At 38.3% G+C, this 21013-nt stretch overlaps 1 protein-coding gene across 26 annotated transcripts in view; it reads right to left on the minus strand.

Annotated features, from left to right (window-relative positions):
- MYCBP2 (MYC binding protein 2) overlaps nucleotides 1-21013 on the minus strand; it is a 418792-nt gene that overhangs the window by 12059 nt on the left and 385720 nt on the right. For all 26 annotated transcript variants that reach the window (XM_043534235.1, XM_043534264.1, XM_043534248.1 and 23 more), the window contains 7 exons: nucleotides 19348-19614; nucleotides 14432-14715; nucleotides 14064-14160; nucleotides 9055-9174; nucleotides 5160-5261; nucleotides 2996-3124; nucleotides 294-426 (listed from right to left, as the gene is read on the minus strand). In XM_043534235.1, coding sequence (XP_043390170.1) covers nucleotides 294-426; nucleotides 2996-3124; nucleotides 5160-5261; nucleotides 9055-9174; nucleotides 14064-14160; nucleotides 14432-14715; nucleotides 19348-19614 — 1132 coding nt within the window. The remainder of the gene's footprint in view (nucleotides 1-293; nucleotides 427-2995; nucleotides 3125-5159; nucleotides 5262-9054; nucleotides 9175-14063; nucleotides 14161-14431; nucleotides 14716-19347; nucleotides 19615-21013) is intronic.

Here is a 21013-nt window from a genome sequence, read left to right on the forward strand (position 1 = left end):
AATCTTGATCCCATTGTGTCAGGCACTGTACATAAACAGAACAAAAACATAGCTCCAAAGAGCTTACAACATTTCTGAACTCAAGCATCTACTTGGTGTTGCAAAGCACCACCATCATGCTACTGCCAAGGCAATACGTAATTTGCCAGGATTCAGTGTTTTCTGTTAAATAATACAAATAATAAAGCATTAATGTAAAGATTCAGAGAGTCACATTTCTAGAAACTGATCTTTTGGAGAAGCTTAAAAAAGTAATCAGGATGAGTAAGGAACAAGAAATATCTGATTTTTACCTGTCTGTTCTCTAAACTCCACCATAGCCTTCATAGTTTTAGAGTCTGCTAGTGCCATGAGCCAGAAAAGTTTGGTCCTACCACAGCCTTCATGAAGATCAACTTTGATAGCTTCTTCCTCTTCTTTGAATACCTATCAGTTTAACCATATGGGTATTAAATAGTACTCTTACAAAAAGCTGAGTCAGTAAGCAATTATAAGAAACTTTAGTTTTGGTATCACCTGTAAGTTTACATTTTTTGTTGCAATACTCATGGTGTTATGGAGTCTGTATTGCAAGTTTTAAAAATACGACTTCTATACATTCTGTAATTTGTATGCATGCAAAGAGTGGGATGATATGATGATTTGGAACACACTCTGAAGGGTAAAAGCTAGAAAATTAAAACTTGGATTGGCCAAAGAGTCAACAAAGAAAACAAGAATACTGAAAAGCAATGCAGCTATGCTAAGAACCAGAATGATGTGAAGACTCTCAGTGAAAGCTTTAAACTTCAGGAGGACTTAAATTACCCTACAACCTCTTGTGTAAAGTAAAATTGTTTACATCTAAAAAAATCAGTGTAGGTTTATAAAAGGTAGGCTCTAGTATGGCAAAAAATATGTTGAAAACTGTTCTGTCTTAAGGTTTCTTATAATGTCCATCACTATAGTAACTAAACACTTCTCAGGTAAATTACAGTTAGATAGCGAGATCCCAAAAGGACTTCATGCAGTCTTCTGGTTTTCTGCCTTTCCTGGTTAGGAAGGCTCTGCTTGAATTGATTTTACATATACTATTGTAATGAAAGTGAGAGAGGCTTCCTGTGTGTATATATAAGATCTCTCGCTATCACAGAATACATACTGTTCTTGTTTGCAACAGAAGTAGAAAAATGTTATTTTTGAGTACAGAATTTTTTTTAACTTTTGCCTTTTTGTTAAAAAAAAAGTATTCCCATGTTTGCCCTATTCACCATGACCATCTGTAACCTACTAAAATTGACCATGACAAATTATTATTTGTTAAAACTGACTATGAGAGTGATATAAAGTAAATATTTCAAAATAATCCCTGCCTTAAGAGTCTCCAGTCTAGAACAAAAGTAAACCGTAGGCACTGATTTAAAAATATTTTGGTTTTCCAGTTGTGGGGGCTCATGGAAAAAAAAGCCAAAATTTCCAAATCCAGGTGGTCCAAAATTAGGTTCTTAAATCCATAGTTAAGTAAATAAATTAAAGTGAGCAACTCTACTTCCATTTTACTTCAGTGGGACTCTAAAGATCAGGACACTTTTATTAGTGCCAAAACAAGAGTTTAGGAACCAAATTCTGAAAATGCTGGAATATGTCTTGGAGAAGGATATGCAGGAGAGGGTGATAATGACTGGGAGGTTGTTTCTTTCATGCAGAAGGCACGAAAGACAGCAGTGGGTGAATGAAAAATGAGGTGTTGAGCTGCCAACATAAACAGAGAGAAGGGAGAGAGGTGGAACACGAAAGATCTTAGATCCACAATGTAGAGGCCAGAGTGTAGTTCTTCAGGGATTTGAAGATGAGAATTAGAAATTTAAACATGAATTTAGATGTAACATGGTCTGACTGGCAGGCATTTTGGACGAATTGGAAGAGAAGCAATATGGCATCAAGGAGGCCAGGAGGTGGTGATTAGTTGCCATGGAAGGAGCTGACATTGGTATATTGGTACAGAAAGTAGGGTTAATTTTTGAAATGAAGATAGATATGACGTGATTTATTGACACCACAGGTATGTGGAGAGAAGGAAAAGGAATCAAAGGTGACATCAACATTGCAAGCCTGAAAAACAGGAAGAAGGTGATGTCAACAGCAGTGGAGAAAGGAGATCAAAAGGAGGGAATAGAAAGAAAAAGAAGGAACAATATTTTGGCCATGTGAAACGTGAACTGGCCAGGCAAGATAAGTCAGACAGATATGCAGAAGATCAGGGGATACAATGAGAACAATTTTTTTTTAAGGTTGTCGGTGAAGCAGTATGAATATTACAGCACACTTATATCTGAAGAAAAGGTGCTTGAAAGAAGGGGATGAGGGCAGAGGAAATGGTGTTCACAAATCAGGATGGGATGGAGAGATTTGTGGTGAACAGGTGAGTAGCCTTTGAGTGAGTAACTGGGGTAAAGGAAAAAAGGAAATAGGGCAAGGGACATGGAAATGAGGAATGGGGGAAAAAAAGGGAGCTATAACAAACTCATGAAAAGTATGTAAGGCCCTAAATTGAGAGGGAAAGAACTGAGGAGGAGAAAGGGCTTAAAGAGGGTGTCAAAGAGGGAAAACAATTAATTGTGTTCATAGATATGGACACCATGTGAAAGGAGAAGTAAAGATAACATTTCTGAGGGAGTAATGGATGGATTTTTAGTTAAGGAAGTCTGAATTCAATGATGTTAGAATAGGAAAGAAGGAAACAGGTGGGGATTATGAGCCAGGGTTGAGGGATTAGGGGCTGACATTACAGTCCTATTCATAAGAACATTCTTTAAGGACAAGAAAATCGAGTAGAATCAAATGCAAAATTAAATGCAATGTTATCCATTCCTTTCAGAAAGCACAGAGAACAGTTTGCAGATCTATTGCTCACTGCCACTAACGGTTTTCTAATCTAATTTATCAATGGAACAATCCCCGCACCCAACAAAAGCTACTGAAATGCACACTACTTGGTGAGTTTTATTTACTCTACCTGTCTCTGATGAGTTTTCGTTCGCCGATGGAGATGAAGGAATCTGTCGCAGTCTGTACACAAATTCCCACAGGCATTACATAAAATGATTGCAGCGGTTTCACCATCATCATGGTTATCGCACATTGGCTGAATAAAGAAGAAAAATAGTGGAATAATTCCCTATACATTAAATCTGCTTCCCTCAACTCCCCTCTCCCTGTGGGCTTCCCAAAAAAGGAAAATTAAAACAGGACAATTTGAACTTGTTTTAGACTATAAATTGTCAGCTTCGAAATGATCAATATCTAAGAACAGTTATGCCTGGCAGAAATGTAAAACAAATGTACAATAATGCCTCTAAACCCAGATTTGCTTTGTTTTAGGAAAATTAGCTCATATTCATCACTAAAATGTCTGGGAATCTGTTTTCAAAAAGAGTGAGACAAAGTCTTGCTGTGCTAACTGACATGTTACTCAAATTTTGGGAGCATGCTACACTTGATAGAAAAAAATTATGGAAACTGATGAGGGGGAACCCTCAAAGATCCATCAAAATGGCAAGATATCTACCTTTAACTCCCCTGATATGATATGTTGTCTTTTCTGTCAAGATAAATAATCAAGGCAGAGGTTATTCCACAGTACAGTGTGAACAAATTCCATGGCAACAAACCCTAAATTCCACTGTAACATTAATTTATTCTACAGCTATAACACACTATCCATTTCCATCTCCATTGCAACACAAACACATCCTCCTTCCAGTTAGGTATGCAAGGGAGTGGGGAACTTGAAGCAGGCTTCAGCAGCTCTTCTCCCTGACTGCTGCACTAGTTCTTCATCTGCCTAGCTCACAAGCCTACTCTTCTGACTTCCCCTACTTCCTAGCTGCTAGATGGATTCCAGCTCTGGCTCCCCACGCCCTGTTGTCTGTCTCCATTGAACAACGCAAATAGCCTGCACTTTAATCCAGTTAACTTCCCCTTGGGGGGAAACAGGGGTGAAGAGACAACTGCAGTCAGGTTCTGGGAAGGCAGAAAGCAATCCTTTTTTGTGTCCTTGAACAAAATGTTTGTGCGGTGTCCACATTAACATTTAACCTTACAAATAACCTTAAGTGACGACCAGTTAATCCCTCCTGCTGATGCTGTTCCATTTTGTATAATATACTTAAATAGTCATTAGAACAAGGACTTGAACTTGGGCCTCCCACCTCCCATGTGAGTGCCCTAATCACCAGGCTATAGGGTCATTCTCACACTCTCTCTGACTCCCAGTGACTATTCAGGTATTTTATACAAAGTGGACCAGCTTTAACAGGATAGAAAAAAAACCCACCTTAGATTACCCTATTCCCCAGTGGTTAGGGCACTAATCTGGGAGTGGGGAGACCCAAATTCAATTCCTGCTCCATTATCTATTTAATTATTTATACAAAGTGGAACAGCTTCAACAGAAGATACTGAGAGACCCCCACAGAATACACTGAGCTAAAAGTTATAAGGGGGAACACCATCACTTCTTCCTCCTTCTCTTTTGTGACTCTGGCCCTTAAAAATGCACAGAAACAAAAATGTTTCAGGTTGAACAAAACATTCTGTTCAACCTGAAATGGACATTTTGCCCACTTTTTTGATTGGCCCAACATTCTGAAAAAGTTCAGATGTGGCTCAAACCAGCAAACTGAAATATCATCCACTCAGCTCTAACAATACGTCGTGATTATTACCAGCAAAGAGTAGGTCAAGGGTAGGTGTCTTCACCAACATCCTCGCCAGAGAAGACTGGTGCAAAAAAATCTTTTAATGTTTTAGCAATGTCCTTATCCTCCTTAATTGCTCCCTTTAATCATTGGTGGGCCAATCGAACCACCAGTTCTCTTGAAGGCTTTTCTATTTCTGATATATTTAAAGAATGTATTTGTTTTTCAACTTTTGCTATTTGATCTTACATATTGGCTGCCATATTATATGTTCCTTTTTACTGGATATATCCTTGGGTTGGATTTCCATTTTCTGAGCATTGTCTGGCTAGTATAACCTCTTGAGGAAATCTGAGAATGTTTGTTCTACATATCATGTGCTACTGTAATCTTTGTCATTGTTTACTGCTTGTTTGAAAAGTAAATTCAATACAATCCAAGTTTAAAAGACAAAAAAAATTCTTGAATTCGAAGTCTTACCATCTGTTTTTGCTGTCCATCCTTTCCCATCCATCTTCCAGAAGACAGTCTATCTACATGGTCCTGATCAAGCACACACAGGGATGCTAGGGCTAACCAGAGCTGTTGAAAGAGAGGGTTGTATTATAGAAATATTCCAGGTAGACGCAAAAGACTAAAATAAATGCAATTCTCATGGTTAGGAATAAACACAATTTTCAACTGCCTTCTTTTCAGGTCAAGCCACTTAGTACGGATTCTTCTAACACACCACATAAAGAGAGTCAGGGACGTGAATAAAAGTTACTGACTTTTAGGTGCAAATCTCAGGACTAACCCATCTCTCTCCAGTTTCCCCGCCTTAAAATTATATTAACATATTAACAGGTTTCAGAGTAGCAGCCGTGTTAGTCTGTATTCACAAAAAGAAAAGGAGTACTTGTGGCACCTTAGAGACTAACCAATTTATCTGAGCATAAGCTTTCGTGAGTTACAGCTCACTGCATCCAATGAAGTGAGCTGTAGCTCACGAAAGCTTATGCTCAAATAAATTGGTTAGTCTCTAAGGTGCCACAAATACTCCTTTTCTATTAACATATTAGTTAACTATATAGTTAACTGAGAGGCAGAGAAGGAAAACCACTCATAGTAGGTTGTAGAGAAACAGGACAGATAAAGCACAACTACTGCCAAACTGAACAAGCGTTGTTAATACACTTAAGGAATAATACAGAAATAAAACAGAATGTCAGTATACACTGCTGATAAAGAATACCAATAGAAAAAACAAGCTAAAGTGACAGCAGGAATTCACAGAACAGCTGGGTGGTCTGTGTGAATTGTCCTATCCAAGAGAAATACCATTTGCTGATAAAAAGTTGTTTTCTATGACTGATTCAAGTTACTTCACACCTTAATGTATCTAAGTGGCAGCCCCAAAAGTTAGTGAGGGTGTCAAACAGGCAGAATGCTCTGAGAATTCTGGGCTCCTAACACTGTTTGCTTTGTTCACCTGAATCTTACATGTAATTTTGTGTAATAGGGCTGGAGATGGCAAATGTGGGATGACCTTTCATTTGGAGATAAAATGGGATCTTTCGGACTGCTGGTGAATCACTTATCAAGATTCCTGGGAAACAGCATTGCCCTAATGAGGTTCATTTTTTAATCCACTGCATTTTACTTTTGGAGCCAGGAACTATAACTTTGCTGTATCATCTTGCAATTTACAGATTTTATTGAGCTCTTGCCAGGAGAAGAAATCTGGTGTTTGGAGCTACTCTAAGTCCTGACTGACGTATGAGGGTGATGACATTATCTTTTCCATGATAGGGGACTAGGACCCAGTGACACTCAAAATGCAGAGAACAGATGAGGAAGGAGATGGAAAAGGGAATTAGCTTAACATTTTAAAATAGACCTTGATGGCAAAATACCTGCAGCTGCTGGGTACCTCCCTCTTCACACAACTATTCTATGAGGAGGAGTAGAAATGCCAGCCACTACAGCCAAAAATATTTGACTAGGGCTTCTGGAGGAGTAGAAATGCCAGCGACTACAGCCAAAAATATTTGACTAGGGCTCTGAGACCAATCCTCAACTGAGAGCACTAAATCCTCCCTCCACTGTTTAGTCAAAAAGTCTAAAATACTTTTGGCACATGAACTAAGATGATGAAGCTACCTCAACCCTGAAAGGTGGGGCTGGAAGAAGTTTTAAAAGATGTCACTTAGCAGTACTTACTACTTAATCTAACTTTTTTATTTTTAAGTGAGAGGAGCAATCCTGGAAGCCACATCATGGGGCCAGGTTTCAACAAAAGATTTTAATTTTATTTATTTTTAAAATGAAAGAGGACTATGGGAAGAAGAAAAGGCTCAGAAACATAGTATGTCCCAGGGTGAAGTTAAACAAAGACAAAGCTTGGTTTATCTCTTCCAGAGGCCTTTTGCTGCTGAGTAGTGCTCTTCACAGCCTAAAAATATGGAGATTTGTGGCCTATGAATATTAGGAACCTGAGATCAACATAAAATAATAGTTTGGAGTGTTGAAAGCCCAAGGGACAGAGTAAATGAATTTCCTCTATCCAAGAGTAGCATTTTTTCTGCTGAAAGTCTCACAAACCAAGCTTCTGAGATTAGTTTAACTGAAGGCAAACATTTCTAGAAAGGAAAAATGAAAGGAAGATGGTAACTCTTGTTCATTCTGTGGAGGATGCTCAGAGCTGCTCCAAGAAAATTCTTCAATTTGACGAATGTGCTATATTTCTTTCATACAGAAGAAAATTGAAATATGTGGACTATCTTGAATCAGAATACACAAAGATTACCCAAGAAGATATATGGAAAATCCTTTGAGGACTAAAATGTTGAATATTTTTACTACCAACAGTTTCACAAAATATTATTTTATGTAAATTATTTTAACATATCTGGTGTTGATAATAAAAGAAAATTATCTTCATATTCTGTATAAATATTTGGCATGCATTTTACATATTTACCATTTTATGTATTAAACACTTCCTAAGAAGTGTATTAAATACATCTGTGTTCATTTACACAGTTTTTAAAAGAACAAAAAATAGTAACACTAAATTGAAAATGTCAGCATAAGAGACCACCACCCTTTCGCCAGAAGGACATACTTTCCTCATGCAGATAAAAAGCCTGAATTAACAGAGGCCTTGCAATGTGCCCTGAAATAAACAAATGTAGGTGCTCTCAGACCAGTGAGTTTTTTAGGGCTCTCTGCATCCAGTTCCGGACATACAATTCTAGATACTGTCAAATGAGAGGGCCTTGACTAGATATCACAGTATGGCTTTGAAGATTTAACACGTAAAAGATTCCTTCCTTCCCTCTGTTTGTGAAATCCTCTTGGTGTCTTCCTGGTTCAGCAATATCATCTCAGTGTGCATCATTTGGTGACATAAAATATCATGGATTACCATGAGACTCAAGTATCTATAATGTTGCAGTCTTCAGTGAACCAGAACCAGAATATTTCAGAGTTGGAAAAAAAAAAGATTTAAAAAGGGTTTTGCACATCTATTTAACTTTATTACATATCTAACTTCTTGGGCTTACAAATCTCGGAGGCAAATGCATTCCTATGAAAGAACTTTTAAATATTAGGCATTTTCAACATCATCTAAAATTTACAAAGTTCTCTTCCAACCAGAAATTTTTAAATTATTATTTTCCTTGAACAATGGGAAATATTTCTATAGTTAGCAAATAGCTTTGTATGTTTATTTTTCACTGCATGAATGCCAAGTGGAATAGTATTATTCCTTCACACTGTAGGAACACACACAACTTAAAAATTAAATATTATGTGCTCTATGATTTCATACGAAATATGAAATATCATTTGCTGATATTATCGGGTTTTTGAGGTCTTCTATCCATGTTGCAGAGAAAATACAGAATCTTCAACTTTGTTCAATGCAGATAAATAAATGAAGGAGAAACTCATTTAAAACTGTATTTAAAATTTAAGTTTAAATGTTCATTGTTACTGATCTTTTAAAAAAGTTTTGCTGTTTACCTTTATTAAAAACTGTACATACGTTAGCGTGACATAAACTATACTGTTTGTACATAATTAGTTATAAATTAGAGCTTCAAAACGGAGGTACACAGTACCCCAAAACTGTTACATACAAAATAATACACATGTAAAGGCTCTGCCAACCACCACCCAGTACAGAGTAGGCAGGATACATATCACAGGACATATCCCCAGCATAACATACAGAGCAGGACTTAGCAATTGTAATTTCTGTTCCCTGTATGCAAAATTTACTACTGTGAGGACACATGGAACCAAACATTATGCTAACCTGTGGGAGTGCCATTAGACAGGATGTTGCTGTTATCAAATGTGTGCAACAAACTGACAAAGTCCTTACCCTAGTTGTTGCAATGCATCGCACTGGTGATCTGTATTCATCTTCCATTTTGGTCAGAGCAATGATGGTTTCAGCAATAGCATTTTTTGTCACACGGGACCAAGCTTCAGACAGGTGACCCTGTTAAAGAGGAAACTGTAGATAACTTTTCTAAAACTCATTAACATATTACTATTTTCCTCATTAAAGTATCAAATAGAAATGAAACTGCAATTAAATTCAACAGGAAGCTAGAAATAAGGGAATTTAAAGTACAGTGGTCACAGTTAAAAAGTCAGCATTCTCCAGCAAATGCAACTCAGTTACCAGTTACTTCTTTTTCTAAGCATACAGAAAAATGGTTAGTCTCAGATACCTATGTGGTAATTATTGGCAAATGCCAACTTTGGCCTTGTCTACACTTGCTGAGCATGTAGGGTACATGTAGCTCCATGCTGCAGTGAAAGGTGTTCAAACGCACATGGAAGTGAAAGGTTCCAGCAGAGGGAGGCAGAGGGGAAAGGCTCCCGCAGTGGCAAGGCTGCTGGAGCCTTTCCCTGCTTCCGGAGTGTTTCATTATGATGGGGAAAGGCTCTGGCAGTCAGAGACTACGTGGCCAAAAACAGCAGTGTAGACATGAGAAGTACTGCTTGGGCTTGTAGAAAGCTGTGTATGGTATGTGCCCTAGGGTTCAGGCATATAAGGCACTCTACTCCACCCACCTAAAGAGTAGCTTACTGTCTACAATATTTATTCCTGAGCTAGCTGGGCGTGCAGTGTCTGTATTCTACACATCACCACAAATGTAGACCTACTCTTTGTGTAGTGCCTCCGCAGATTAAGTTCCTAAGGGTATCAGTGACATGAACTAAGAATCATCTAGAAAGCATGACAACTGGGGGAAGAGTGGATAACCCTCACTGATCTAAGAACTTGCTTTGGGAACACAGAAGGAACTGCGATAACATTCCATCTTAGCAATAAGAGAAAGGGAAAATATAATAGGAATACTTACCAGAGGGAAGGGAGGAAAATGTGGGATGCAGCAGCCAGTGTCAAATGATCACCTTAGGGCTGACTGCTGCTTTACTTGTCACTCATCCCTAACATTAACTATTTTCACTGACAGATTCCTCCTCTTGATCAAACATATAATGCCACAAAACATTCCTGTAACTCACACTGTACTGCACTCTCAACTCCAACCTCATACTTTCATTAGAAACATGTAACTACATGAATTTAAAGAGTAAACCATGTGAACAGCACAAACACACATGCATTTGCAGAGACTGGAGTTCAATGTTTGCATTACAGTGCAAGTTCAGTTTTAGGGACAACCCTCCAAGCCTGTCCCTTGAGGGCTGGGCAAAGGGCAACTTGTTTCAAGAGTCCAGGAAAGAGCAGGCCCCTCACACACAGCTCCCTCTCTGTCCAGCACAGCTGAAGGTGACAGACAGAGGAAGTGTATATATGAAACTAATACATAAAACCACAATTATAAATACTCTTCAAAACTGTGTGTCCCATGTATAGGTGAAAGTAAAACAGCTGTGTCCTGTTATTAACATTTTAAAAATTGAAAATAATATTGATGTATAAAGTTATTTCATCAATGTTGTCAGATGTAATGTAGACATTTACAAATCCAGTGGCTTAAAACTGATGTACTTACTTTTCATTAACAGGGAAATGATGCATTTTTGTAAAATATAGTAGCTAACACACATTCTTCCCATCCTTAGGTACCCATTAACTAATAAAACAAATCCCATGCATTTCTATATTATAATTTATGTGCTGGAGGGGTCTGAAAAAAGGTGAAAATCTGCCTTGAAACAAACAGATTTTTGAGCTATCCTTAGGAAATAAAATAGTAATTCCACTAACCTCCTAAGCTCCGTTTTCAATACACCAGAAATGCGAATACATCAAACTTCCTCATCTGTAATTTACATTTCTTATTTCTCTCTAAACACCACAGACTGACCAGATAATTTTAACTATTTGTACAGTCAAAATGAAATCTGTAATGTAATCTTAACTATGGATCTGTAATCAGCTCAACTTCAATAAAAGGATTGACCTTATTCAGGAAAGTTCCATTAATGACTAAATTGGTGTAGAGAAAAATGCTAAAAGTGATAAAGATTAATTTCCAATATTTTAAGCAAGTCAGATGACTAAAAGATATCCCCAGTTCTAGGTGGAAGCCTGTCTGAAATACAACCCACACCTTGATGTGCAGGTGGCGGAGTCCCCCTTGGTGCCCTGGAAGTTGGTCTTGGCTGGCACCACCAGAATTAGAGAACTCCTGGACTATGAATGCAAGGATTGGGTGGATCCCATCGTGCTTGGGCTGTCCCACCCCACGTGTCCCCTATCGTGCTCCAGGAGGTGAGGGCAGCCTTCCCTTCTGCTTCTTTTGTTTTCCTCAAGCAGATCCTGTGGGAGGGTGCTCCCGGTCTGCCTCCCCTCCATGTCCTCTGGAAGTTGTTGTGAGGCCTCTGCCCAGCGAGCCTCCCTGGCCTCCCCTGACATGCCACTTGAGCTGGCTGCAAGGCATCCAGCTGGTCCACCTCTGAATCACACCCAAAAACATCTGTATGTGCTCATGTTGAATCTCAAGGGTCTGGAATGGATCATGACTCCGAGTCCTGACCCTGAGATTCACAGGAAGAACCAAATGCACCCAGCATAGAGGAGTTATTATTATTTTTCTTCTCCCTTAGCAAAAATGGTGACACCCTCTTCTAACATATGGAGTCATTTCCACAGTGAAAAACAGACAAAGGAGGATCTGTATTTTGCAAGTATTGCTAAATGAAATATGTATTTCCAAATGCTATCAGAATGACCAAATGCATCATTGTATGTATGAAATGTCCTGCAAAAAATTAAAAAATCTTTCTTGAGTAGAAATGAAGTTAAAAAAATGAGTCTGAGACAAGAGACACTGAAAGCAGTTGCACTTGCAACAAACATTCTCGATCCTGAAGTCCTCCTTCTATGACAACATAATCTGGAAGTCTTGTACATTCAAGTCTGCCTCTTCAGTCATCAGGAACACAACAGATATTTCAACCTACTTGTGACGTTATAGATAATTTCTGCAACCACTGTTATATATTTGCAACAAATCTTGTACAAGGATTGTCAAGTAAGGTGTCTGTGGAAAGGTTATGATTTGCTGAATAAGATTATGCTATTTGTATGCATGTATCATTTTTGTATTTGAAGCTATGAGTATTGGCTCTATACCTAGATTTCAAATGTTTGCTCCTGGGGTAACGCCCACAAAGTATTTAGCCTGCACATCTTGGAAGGTCTATTCAAATTGAGTGGCCCATCAAAAGAACATTTAATTCACAATGGAAGATGCCCTTCTACACTGAACAGACTTTCCTGTGAATGTGCTGTTTGAGGCATAGGCAGTGGCTTATATTGTGTCTAGGCAGAATCATGCACGGACATGTGACTTTCCCACGTGACTCCAAACACTATCTTGTCACCTGTGACTTTCCACTAGCTGTGCTGAGGGCTTTGTTTGAAACAATGGGTTTCTCTCCACATGGCAGAAGCTATAAAAGGCCCTGGAAACACCTCCATTTTGCCTCTTTCCTGCTCAAACCTCTGGACCATGGACTTATACTAACGGGAGAAGTCTAACCAAGGGACTGAGGTCCTTCCAATGATTTGGAAGCAACCAGAGACTTGACTCAAGCCAGCGGTTTATTCCATCACTGATACAAGCCTGAACCAAGAACTTTGCAATTATTGTATGTATTTGATTTCTTTAACCAATTTTTAACTTTTACCTTTCTTTCTTTTTATAAATAAACCTTTACATTTTAGATACTAAAGGATTGGCAACAGCGTGATTTTTGGGTAAGATCTGAGTTGTATATTGACCTTGGTGTGTGGCTGGTCCTTTGGGATCAGAAGAACCTTTATTTGATTAAATTGGTTTTAAAGAACCACTCATCTCTAAGTCTAGTGTTTTGGTGGTGATACAAGGACTGGACTGCCTAAGGAAACTGCTGTTCTGACTTCTTGTTAGCAAGTGTGGTGAGACAGAAGTTTACTTTTGTTGCTGGTTTGGTATATCTCATGGGAGAATAACCTCCAGTTTTGGGGTGTACCTGCCCTATTTCTTAGCAGTTTGTCCTGAATTTAGTATTCTCAGTTGTGACCCACGGAGGCCTGGTTACACTACTATATCCAAAAGATTCCCAACAATAACTTCATTTATAGACAAGATGATACCTGAATAGCAACACAAAGTTGATCAAGCTCTCACAAGAGCCAAAAACGCTTCTGGTATTCCATTATAAATTACTGAAAACAGTTGTTGGCAGACAGCATTTAAACTATTAGGACCATCATACCAGTCACCCAGCAGACATTCTTTGAGAAGTCTTTTCTATAGTCAGAAGTCATAGATGTAATACATAGTTTGCCAAAGTAATAAGGAACTGGAAATAGGGTCTTTCAGTGGGAAGTGTTGGGCAACCTTAGCAATAGGTGGTTCTACCACCTTTGCCTAAAACAATTACATACAAATATATAAAAACAATAATACATTTGCGAAGTCAAACATTCAAAAACTAAAAATTCAATAATTAAACTTGCCAGTGACACTTCAGAGGTGCTGTGCAACTAACAACTTCCTTTGAGTTCAAATGGAATTGTGAATGCTCAGCACTCCTGAAAAATCAGGTTCTAGGTGTCTCGCATTGGCCATCTAACAAATGAGAAACAAAGTGAGCCGCTACTTCTGAAATTTTTGTCTAAGTGACTTATTCAACAATATACAGAAAATCTGGGCAAAGCCAGAGATAGAACCCAATTCTCTCTGGTCCCAGTTCAATGCCTTAACCTAAAGGCCGTCTATTCTCTTCCTGAGACCTGTACCTCATTCACAGTGCATTGAATGAAGCAGGGTTCCTCAGGAAAAACACAATACATGAACTGTTCAGTGATCAGAACTGTTTCAACATCAGAGTAACACTCAGAGCATGGAAACTTACTGCTGCCATGTCCTTAATCAGCTTAATAATGATTTCTGAAATCTGTGTAGGAGTTGAGCCCTTCATCCACCAATGGCTTTCACCTCGGCGAATATAGCTGCAAAAGATAATAAATCAGATAAATGAAATTAATAAAGGCAATGCCTTAGTATATTTCAAAAGTAATCAAAGGAACATTACAGTTATTTAGTACCCTGCTTTTTACATCATCAACACAGTAACACTTTATGTCAAATTAAATAGTTCTAATAGTAGGGCAAAAGTATTTATTTTCAGATTATAAAAGGGAGAGATAAAAAGTGTATTTTACTTTAAACTCTCTGGCTTTTGTTTGTCTTTAGCTTGACAAAAATATAGCTTCTACCAACCTGGAATTGAAAATCATTGGAAGTGTAACTGTAGTAACTCCTTTGCCTGCAGCAGTGCCAGCAGTTCCAGTTATAGTGGTTCCTTTGGCTTTTAGCTGTACAGTGAGTGCTTTGGCAATGCACCCCAGGAACATGTCCAAGATACCCAGCTTATTCCAATCTCCTTTTTCCGTTGAGTGAATAATATCACTTATGTCTGCTGGTGGCAGAGACTTCACTCCTATGATACTAGCCAAGCGACTAGGGGTCACCTCTGGCAAAACACGTCTTAATAATGATGTGACCTAAGTAGGAGAACCAAAGCAACACAAAATTAAAGGAGATAGCTGAATTTTAAAGCTATATTCAAAAGCACCTTTTACTTATTTATAAGCTATTTTGGTATGTCATTTTCATAAGAACAGTTAATCTACTTTTTAACTTCTAAATCATCTTTCTCAGAAATGTTGTAATGTTTGTACCATACTTTGTAAATTGTAATGTGCTACATAAATTTCAAGCATAATTATTATTAACGCAGTTACTTATAGAAAAATTGCAATAAAAAGGAGTATCCAAGTACCTTATGCAAATGCAACTAAAAGCTGCTATACTGAAAATCTGATTACTTACACTGGAATACAGAATGCAACACAGCATATAAATTAATAATTAAGGCTTGAGACTTTCAAAAGCTCTCTGTGGTACACTAAGAATACTTACTAACAAGAAGGTAGGGAGATGTAAGAAGAAATAGCCAGGCACTAAATGGTCATTTTAGGTCTGACTGATGCCACTCCCAGTCTCTGTTCAAACCCAAGTTAATGGTATCTAGTTTGCATATTAATTCAAGCTCAGCAGTTTCTCGTTGGATTCTGTTTTTGAAGCTTTTCTGTTGCAAAATTGCCATCTTTAAACTGTTACTGAGTGGCCAGAGAGGTTGAAGTGTTCTCCTACCGGTTTTTGAATGTTATGATTCCTGATGTCAGGAGTGGGAGTGGCTGGGTCATTACACATATTGAATCTATTTCCCCATGTTAAGTATCCTCACACCTTCTTGTAACCGTCTAAATCAGCCATTTTGATTATCACTACAAAAGTTTTTTTTCTCCAGTTTTTTTCTCCTGCTGATAATAGCTCATCTTAATTAATTAGCCTCTTACTCTACTTTTTCATGTTCTCTGTACGTATGTATATATCTATATATATCTTCTTACTATATGTTCCATTCTATGCATCCGATGAAGTGGGCTGTAGCCCACGAAAGCTTATGCTCAAATAAATTTCTTAGTCTCTAAGGTGCCACAAGTACTCTTATTAGAGTTGGTCTAAATTTGCTCCATTTAAGTATTGAGCAGACACAAAACTGCTATTACAGGAACTCAAAGGAAAGAAAACTAATTGCAATTTTTGGTTGCAGTTAAAATCAACATTTTCCAGTAGAGGTCATTCAGTTGCCACAATTAGCTATTTTACTAAACAAGATTTCTCCCCGCCCCAATAACTTACCTTTCATTAATTTTGTAAATCTCTTGCCTTTGGAAAACATTCAAACCTAGACAAACTTCTACTATCAATAGTGCAATAAATTTCCCTATTCTAATACAATACTGGTTTGCCTGGTTAAAATAAAAACCACAATGAAATTAAAAAAAAAAACAAAAAACACAACACTAGGTTATAACTTTAATGTTAAGTTGGCTACACTGCTTACAGGAAATATTACTCTGTTTCTATTTTAATATACTTCTGTTTATGTTGTTAAATGTAAACATAAAGTACAAAGGATTTGCAATGTGACCAGGTTAAAATTACTTTTGGAAACTTAACTCCTCCATTTCCTGATTTTCAAATTTTAAGCTATAAACTGTACAGCCTTAAGATTGCACTGACTTAGTTTTGTGTTTTTAATTTATTTTGAAACAGAAAAAAATAAAATATTGTGCTTTATATTAGATGCGAAATTGTGCTTAATATTAGATGCCAATTAATTTTTTATCTCAGAAGTTAATGGAAGTACTATTTCTGGCTGAAAATAGTTTCTGCAAGGGTAGCTTAAGTGGGCAACACACATTTGTTTACACGAGGGTATCATCTTCGCAGAAACAGATGATTTTATTTTAAATAAAAGCTTGTAACATGCAGTATGATGTATTACATAGTGTAGCAAAACAGAGAATAGACTCCAAAAACACCAGTATCCACGTTTTCTCCTATTGCTTATGACCAGGTAACTTTTTTTTTGCTTGTATTTCAGTGACACAATAAAATAAAATTAACATTAAATCACATACATTGTTCCAGCAGCAGCCACGTTATTGGGGGGTTGGGCAGAAAGAAAGGGTAGTGATGATGTAAAGGGAGCAGCAATTTAGTAGGCTCTGATAAAATCATACAAATATTCAGAAGCGACCAGCCAATCTCTTATTCCCCTCCAAACCTAGCAATGACTATGACGGGGTGTACCAACACTGAACTGGAGAGGTGAGGGTTAACAAACTGCCCTGGACCCAAGAGGCCATGCCCACTCACCCCTGCTGGGCACACTCCCAATGGAGGGAATATTCAAAAGGGAGCAGCGCAACTCAGTTTAGGCTGACTGAGGAGGAGAGCAGCTGCAGCAACCTCCTGCCGGGAAGCTGCCAGGACTCCAAGCTGCCAGGGTTGAGCCTCCTAGCTGCGCCATGGGAAGCCAGTTGTCCATGGGAACTGAAGGGGACCACTTGCTGTTGTCAGTGGAGAAAACTCCAGAGACAAATCAGAGAGAACACAAGAACCACCTCGTGTCCAACCCAACGACTACATTAGAGGGACCGGAATAAAGGTAGGAAGAGACCCAGGGAACACGCTTGGGGGTATCAGGACTTGAACACTGTGTCAGGGTACACTGTTTCAAAGGGCCCAGGGTTGGAACCTGGTTGAGTAGGGCGGGCCGGGTTCTCCTACCCGCCCCATGCTTGCTAGTGGGCCCTGTGATATTGCCACCAGGCATAGCAGCCTTTGGACTCTTGTCAGTGTATGCCATTACTGTGTAATATTGCCACTAGTACAAGTGGCCCTTGGACTCTCTCCAGTAGGCGATTCTACCCTGTGATAATGCCACTAGGCAAAGTGACCTTTGGACTCTGACCATTAGCGGTATATCCTGGAGTGTCTCCATTAGGCAGTGCTGTTGGCCTGGAGCACTCAACCAGTCCCCAACAATGACACTGTTCTTCATTAAGAGCTGCTTGCATACAGAATTTCAGTTTTCAAATTTCAATAATTTTGCTGTAGCTACGTCTAAAGAAATATGGCTCTAAGATTTTAAAGAAAAATTTCTGCTTCCTGTATTTTAATAATTTGTAATACTGCCGTGTGATAGCATTCTTTGTAAGTAACAACAAGCAACTCAAACAGCTATTTTTTAAATGGATTTCACTTGTTTTACATTCACTAACAGGACCAGATAAAGGTATAGGCACTAAGAAACTACAGACTTGTAATAATTTCAGAATCAGAGCTTTTATGTTTTCTTTTTAGTTAAGCTTCTAGCACTGATGATTTTGAGGAAAAGCTTGAAAAAGTGACAAGTGCAACTTGCGTCTGCCTGAATCTGCAAACAATGTGAAAGAATTGGCTCAGAGTGGTATGAATTCCTCTATGAATATCAATGGGGTGTTAATTCCAACACTCACTGCTTCTTGACAACACTGTCCAAACAAAGTTGTGTTTGTGGCAGGAAAAGTGCCACTATCTCAGCCAGCCCTCCACCCACCTGAGCAGGTACACTCAGACACATGGGGGGTTCCCCTACTGGCACCTCTGCCAATCTAGGAGAAAGAGGTGATGTCTGCTACCACTCATGTTATCCATGAGGGGAAGAGTGACCCCACTATCACTTCTGTAGCAGAAAAAAGGAGCCCCATGCTGCTGCCCCAGCCGCTCTAGAAGAGGGCAGGGTGCTGTCTGTCACTAGCACTCCAAGTTGGGGGAGGAGGTTGATGCCACAGGATCACTTCATGAGGGCAGAGCAAAGGGGGTGCCGCTGAGGGCACTCCCTCTAATGATGGGTGTAGGTCCCCAGATTGTCTTAAACCAGTTTTGCTCACAGTTTAAAGGTTGTGTTGAATTGATGATTGTTAGAACTGCCTACTAGTTTGTGGACTTTGTTTACATAATATTGCACTTTTCTTCATGTTATTTGCACATATTTCCTGTGTCTTTTCTTGGTAAGATACTATCTATGCAATGTATCTGAAAAAAAATGATGAATGGAGAAAATAATTCTTTTCATATTAAAAGGGCTATTGAGCTGTATTAATCTGAATTGCAAATATTTTTGTATTTAAAACAAGTGATTCTCCCTCTCCTCTATGGGCCTGTCACATCATAATGCAAAAAGACCATTAGATCCCTGTGCTAATCTGGAGAGAATGTTCATTGGTGTAAATTTTGTACAAGGCAGTTCACATTGCCATAAAAGGCTCGCATCGCAAACCTTTTGAGATGAGATGGGTGGGGATGCAGAGTGAGATCCTGAGCAGCAATACCGTCCACAGACAGCTGGGAATATATACTGAGTGGCCAACAGATGTCATAGTTCTGATTGCAAAACCAGATTCTACTATAATCCCCGTTTTCAAATGCTCATAACTTTTTGAATCATTTTCTATTCAGGCTAACTGTCCTCCATATGTAGTCACACTACAAAAGTATGCTTTTATTTTATCTGAGAATATTTCATCTCTCATATTTGAGGACATTTTGAATTTGACAGTGAAAATTACACACATATATTTTGTTTAATAAAAATCAGAAATGAGGCAAACAACTAAATTGAATAAAAATCAATTTGCATACATTCTGTACTGTCAAGCCCGTTATGATTTAATTTTTAGCACTGGATTATTTTGCTGGAAGTACTGCAAGAAATAAGAAGTAGTTAGCACACTCACCTGTCTCTGTACCCTGGGAGAGGCAGTATGCAGTAGTGAAAAGAGATCCTGGAGTAGAGTCAGCTGCTGAGCCAGATATTGACGACCTACATTGGAACCACTCAGTGCCAGAACCATGGACAGCAGCTCAAAGCAATAAGCATCAGAAGAGGCATCTTCATCATTAGGCTGAGAGTTGGCATTCTCCTTGCTAGAGATTGCATGCTCCCATTCCTCACGTACGCGGGTTGCTTCCATTCGGATGGCCTGGACTATATGAGCACATACCTAACCAAACAAATGCCCCACACACAGTAGCTTAGTAAGAACTAAAAAAAAAAAAAAAATGCAAAAACACCTTCAAGACTGCAATGTAAACCAAAAAAGCCCATAAAATATTGCTGATTTTTTCTATTACTCCCCATTATAAATGCAAATTAAGGATAAAGACGTACCTATAATACTGAATTTGCTGGACTCTGAGAGTTTCTGGCAATATCACTTAACTATGTTTTTATTTAAAATCCAGGAAAACACCCAACTAGAAGTCAAAAAGATACATATACCTTCCCAAAAGAGAATACTTCCTTAAAACCACTTTATAATCTCTTTTCTAACCACATATTTAAGAAATCTTAGAGACAATAAAAAACCTTTATTGTTATGTATACATACACATTATTAAATGCATATAATTTACCCAATAACGTGTTAAAAAAGTAAACATATTTAAAAGATTTTAAAGCTTGTAAGGCTTGGCTTTTCAAAGGTGCAAAAGGGAAACAGGCACCTAAACCTTGTTGAAATTAAATGGGAGATGGGCACTTAGTTCCTCTCAGGCTCCTCTGAAAATCTCTGCTATATCGTTCAGCCCACAGAAAATGGCTAATCTTACTATGTGAAAGGAGAATTTAGTTAAATAAAAAATCTTAAGAAATTTCTTAAAGTTATCTCAGATGCACAGTAGCCAATTTTCTATGTTTGAGTAAAAAAAAATAAAATAAAAAACAGATGAAGCTAAACAAAACCTCAGATCCAAACATCTGAAGACATTGTGGGTGGGGTAGTTTCAGAGTCCAAACCCTGACCTCCTTGCTGGTTCCTGTCCATAATCTAAGAAATCTAAACTTTTATTTGGTGGCATGGAAGGGGAAAATGTGTTTTAAATAAGTACCCAAAATTGGCAGCTGAGACTCATCTGAAAATTGAACGAGGTATGACAGCATTAACTATTAGTAGTAAACACAGGACAACTTGTATTCCACTTAACTATAATTTTAAAAGAAGGTTCACAGGATAAAATTTTGTTTTAATTACAGTTCACTGCTAAATGTTAAAGCCAAATTATAAATCTTTAAAGATGTAATTTATAAGGGAAACAGAGCCTTAGGTATGGCAAATACTATTAAGGATGAAAAATACTCAAGTAAAAAAAAAAAGGAGTACTTGTGGCACCTTAGAGACTAACCAGTTTATTTGAGCATGAGCTTTCGTGAGCTACAGCTCACTTCATCGGATGCATAGCATATCGTGGAAACTGCAGAAGACATTATATACACACAGAGACCATGAAACAAAACTTCCTCCCACCCCACTCTCCTGCTGGTAACAGCTTATCTAAAGTGATCATCAAGCTGATCAAGAGCTGATAAGCTGTTACCAGCAGGAGAGTGGGGTGGGAGGAAGT

This window comes from Chelonia mydas, chromosome 1 (assembly GCF_015237465.2).
Source record: "Chelonia mydas isolate rCheMyd1 chromosome 1, rCheMyd1.pri.v2, whole genome shotgun sequence".
Classification (NCBI taxonomy): domain Eukaryota; kingdom Metazoa; phylum Chordata; order Testudines; family Cheloniidae; genus Chelonia; species Chelonia mydas.